This window comes from Uloborus diversus, unplaced genomic scaffold, assembly GCF_026930045.1.
Source record: "Uloborus diversus isolate 005 unplaced genomic scaffold, Udiv.v.3.1 scaffold_1239, whole genome shotgun sequence".
In the NCBI taxonomy this organism is placed as follows: Eukaryota; Metazoa; Arthropoda; class Arachnida; order Araneae; family Uloboridae; genus Uloborus; species Uloborus diversus.
In genome coordinates this window covers 16,400-21,298 of record NW_026557920.1, presented here as the reverse complement: position 1 = coordinate 21,298, position 4,899 = coordinate 16,400, and the positions used below count along the sequence as shown (strand labels likewise).

At 36.9% G+C, this 4,899-nt stretch overlaps 1 protein-coding gene across 1 annotated transcript; it reads right to left on the bottom strand.

Annotated features, from left to right (window-relative positions):
- Positions 1–1,389: 1,389 nt before the first annotated feature.
- LOC129232531 (proton-associated sugar transporter A-like) lies at positions 1,390–4,539 on the bottom strand (the record flags this gene model as incomplete). Its single annotated transcript, XM_054866669.1, has 2 exons — positions 4,185–4,539; positions 1,390–1,710 (listed from the first exon to the last, which is right to left on the bottom strand). Coding segments are annotated over exons 1-2 (676 nt in total), but the record flags the coding sequence as incomplete, so codon positions are not given.
- Between the last annotated feature and the right edge of the window lie 360 nt (positions 4,540–4,899).

Below are 4,899 nucleotides of genomic sequence, written 5' to 3'. Positions count from 1 at the left end.
GCGCTTGGATATAATTTAAATTTGTACACATATTGGGTGATCCTCAATTTCTCCTTCGAAAAAATCTGTAACTGGAAGATTAAAAAGGATCTGGTGGGTAATGTTTGTTCTGGTTAAGGCGGTGGGGTCATGACCCCCCCCTTTGGATCCACGCTTGTCCCCCCTCCCCCTTAATTTTGCGCTTGGATATAATTTAAATTTTTACACAAACTGGGTGATCCTCAATTTCTCTTTCGAAAAAAATCTGTAACTGGAAGATTAAAAAGGATCTGGTGGGTAATGTTTGGTTTGGTTAAGGGGAGAAGACTCATGATCCCCAAGACCCTCCCCCTTGGATCCACACTTGCCCCTCCCCTTCTTAATTTTGCACTTGGATATAATTTAAATTAGTTCATAAAGTGGGCGATCCTCAATTTCTCTTTCGAAAAAAAATCTGTAACTGTAAGAATAAAAAGGCTCTGTTGGGCTATGTTTGGTCTAGCTAGGGGGGGGGGGGGGGCATGACCCATGACCTCCCCCTTGACCCACACTTGCCCCCCCCCCCATAATTTTGTGCTTGGATATAATTTAAATTTGTTCACAAACTGGGTGGTCCTCAATTTCTCCTTCGAAAAATTCAGTAACAGGAAGATTGAAAAGGCCCTGTTGTGTAATGTTTGATCTGGCTAAGGGGGGGGGGGAGGGGTCATGACCCTCATGACCCCCCCATTGGATCCGCGCTTGTATATGAAATACTTCATTCCTTATGGCACAACATCAATTTTATGGTGACACTTGATACCTTTTTCTTAAACTGGTTCATGACTTTATACGATGTTTAATAACACTTTGTCTCTATTTTTTGTAAAGTTTTTTAGAAATTTCTGATATTGTATGAGTCAGTGAGAAGCAAAGGGATGTAAGTGCCAAAACTAAAAATTTGGAGATAACCAGTACAAAAGGTAGGTGAACCTCTCCTCTGTTTTGGGCGGGAGATGGTTAGCTCTGGTAGGTGCTGCTATACAGCATAATTTAGAAAACATTTCAAGGACCTAATCTGTTATCATTAAACATATTTCACTCAAAACTTGAAACTGTCCTCATATATCCCTTTGCTTCTCACTGCCTCAAAAAATTTCAAATGAAACAAAACTTACTGAGAATTTCTTCAAAGAAAACCTTCCAAAAAAAGAAAGGGGGGGGGGAAGAGAAACTGAGCTACTTTCGGTGTCAATGATTATGCAGTGAAATCCTGTTACTACAAATACCAATACAATAAAATTCCCGTTTCAACAAACAACGTTTGCGATCCCTTGAAGTTCGTTGTATCGAGATTTCATTGTATTATCACTGAATTAAAAAAAATCGCAATTAAACTATTAATAAATAACAACGTGTTGAATAACTTACCAAACTCTTTGATAAGCTTTCCAATGAAGAGAGAATAGATGGCACAGAAGAGGGACGAAAACGCCATCCCCCAACAGCCGAAACGAACACCATCCTTGAAAAGTATGTACTCGGGAGAATTCTGTGGCGCGTGGGGATCGCCGCCGAAAACATATTCGCCCATAAAATCGGTGAAATACAAGCAATATGACACAGAAGTCATCCACGTGAAGAAATTCACCAAACATAGACGGAAAAGTGCTTTTGGCATTCGTACTATCGATTTCAAATGTTGTGTCAGGGAGATGTCCTCGGAGCTTGGTGGCAACCCTTCCTCTATACCTGAAAATAATTCACATGAAAACATAGATATTTATGTAAGAATTTATGTAATTAATGGTGAAACTTCAAACTGCTTTATCTTGGTTCGACAGCATCCTCAAGTTAATTTAATGATAGTGAATACACCAAAAAAAAAAAAAAATCATAAAAAAATGTGTGCAAATATACATTAAAAATACTTAAAATAAGTTCTAAAAATTATATAACATATTGTTGTTGGCGTGTGCCAGCGCCAGCTAAGCCGGTAATTTATGCGCTGCTTCAATTTTCTAACTGTACCGTAATTTGTAAGAAGTCCGACTTCCACAGTATACACATGTCATAAGGACCCGTTTATAGGGTAAGTAACTATTCATAACACAACACCACATTCTCACAAAGAAAGTACAAGGAGAGGAGAGAGAAAGTACAACTCGACGTTAAATCCCGGTTATCACAAATTTGCCATTTCAACTGCGCTTGCGCGCAAACTTTGCTGATTTCAAAAATCTTGCTAAAATTAATTACAAACATTTTAAATTTGTTAATAAATATGAGATAGCAACAGATAAAAATTCGAAATCACAAAGCTTTCTCTGATTTAGTTTTTAGGCCTCGGTAAAGATTGAATTTTGCGTCTTAATTATTAATGGATTTGGAGTCTGATTTTTCTATTAAACAAAGACCTTATTCATGGCCAAATTTTTAACCTCAGAAGAGTACTAAAACTGCAGCATTACTTCCAATACAAACCATGAATCTGAATAAAAACGTATAATACTAAGCTGTTTACGCCTAACGTAAAATATCCGCAAAAGACAGATATCTGTCCATCTTTACGTTTTTAAACTACAGTTTTTAGGAATGAATTATAGCCTAAGTTGCTCCCTGACAATGTAGCTATCTATGGTGAAAAAATGGTTGAAATCGGTCCGGTAGTTTTGAAGATTACCCTGGTCATACATACACGCAGAAGTAGCCATTTATGTATAAAGATAAATATTTCCAAATCAATAAATATTGAAGGGTCATTTTTCTCTTTACATTATAAAGATTATCAGTTATTCATATAATACATCGCGAAATCACTGTGAAAATATTTTAATCGCAATTATTAATTTGCTGTATAATAACACTAAAACAAGCAACACGAAATCTTAAAACAGAAAGCCCAAAAAGGCTAAGTCTGCGCGCAAGCGCAGTTGAAATGGCAAATTTGTGATAACCGGGATTTAACGTCTAGTGAAAGTACATCCATGCCTGAGCCGGGATTCGAACCCGGGATTTCTCCGTCGCAGTCAGACTTCTCTGACCACTAGATAAGACGGGTGCCAAATAATAAATTAAAAAAAAAGTTTTTTAATTTTAAAAACTGTTTTTATAATCTTGGTTCGATCTAAAAGGTATGAACTTGAAAATCTTCAGATTTTTTTCACTCCCTACTAAGAAATAGCATTTAGACTTTCTCAAGAATCTGCGATGTGCGTCGCACTGTTTCTGCTACCACGTGTGTCATTATAGATGGATCATTTTCACGAGAATGATGCACATCATTAGAGATACACCAATAAGTATACTGGCCAATTACCGATTAAGAGGCAGAAGATAATCGGTGGATAACGATTTATCGGCTGCCGATTGATTACAATGATAATGATTTTTAATACTGCAATTTTTCGGTTAACCATCACAGACTCTTTGAGGTCTCCGTGATTTCAGCCAGAAAGTGGCATCATAGACTGACGTCTCCGCGACTCCAATCACTTAAAGTGTCTGTATATAGAATGGTTACTCCGAGATGTCAGTCATTTAAAGCGCCATTATAGACTGACGTCTCTGAGACGTCCTTCATTTCACGCACCACTACGGAATGTTTAACGTCTCCGAAACGTCATTGCATGTTAACGGGTTAAAATAACTCTGCATAACTAAGGAGGTACTAATCAAAACCACTCATGAGATTGATTTAGTCTTATTAATAATCTTAAGGAAAAGCTTTCAAATATAGGACGACCAATAAACCAGTAGTTAAATTTTTAAATTAGGATAAATATTTATTTAATTGGATTTTCTGGACATGTTTTCCTTTGAATAAAATCATAATGATCATGCTTGTTTTTGAACAAATTAAGAACTTGAAAACATTCAGACTTACTTCATAACCTCAACGGCAAGTAGCACGAAACTTGACAGTGCAGATCAGCTCCAGGTCAAGTGACCAAAATAAAGATCTCCTATCGGCCAAATTTTTAGATTGAAACAAGCCTATGGACAATATTTGATTCAGGTCTCTAAGTTTTAAAACAGAATTTAAATATAAAATTAATTTCTTTTACTGAAACTAACAATACAGTGTTGTAGGAACCATCCTTTAATGTTTGAATCAACAGCGAACTTAATTTTTATTGAAATTGGACATTTGTGGTTTTGATTGATACCTCCTCAACTGTTTTCTCTTCTATGAGATAGGCTAATGTAACTTGGTGTTTGCTTACTTGTTATTGAATCAACTGCTCCAAGACAATCACCATTCCTTTCTGCTATTGCATCCACTTGAGAGAACATGATCGTTTCTTTTTGAGTTTTGCCTACGTTATTCATTTCGGTGTCATATTGTACTGGAGTGTCCGAATATCTCTCTTTATATTCTTTATGAGTTTCTGGATTTTTAAAGACCGAAAGTGGTAATTCGGGAAAGACACATAGTGATGTAACCAGGAAAACGAGGAAAACAACGGTGATGATAGCGAACACGACGATTACTTGTCCTTCCAGAATATTTCCAAACACAGGGACATCCCACTCAATTGCTCCTATGACGTAACCTAAACCAGCCCCGAGACCAGCCATCAGGCTGAAAACACTAAGCCCCGTAGCATGATCTGTTGGTAAACTCACATCAAGCATATACGCTCTGCAGGGAGATTGGCAAATATCACAGCAGGAGTCCACGAGGATTGTCCCTAGCACAGTGAATACAATGCTCCTGGCTAATAATGTGCTATCAGAAGTAGATTCTGTGAAATTATCAGCCTTAGAGCTTATGTTAATGTTATCGAGCGTTTCAGGCGATGGGAATTGTTGAAAGGATGGTTTCTCAGTTAAAAGCTCTTCAAAATTCTTTTTATTGAAGAAGTTTGTTCTTGATGCTTCATAGTTATGTGTGTTGGATGTATGAAAATTTAGCAAATTATGAAATACGTGAGTTCT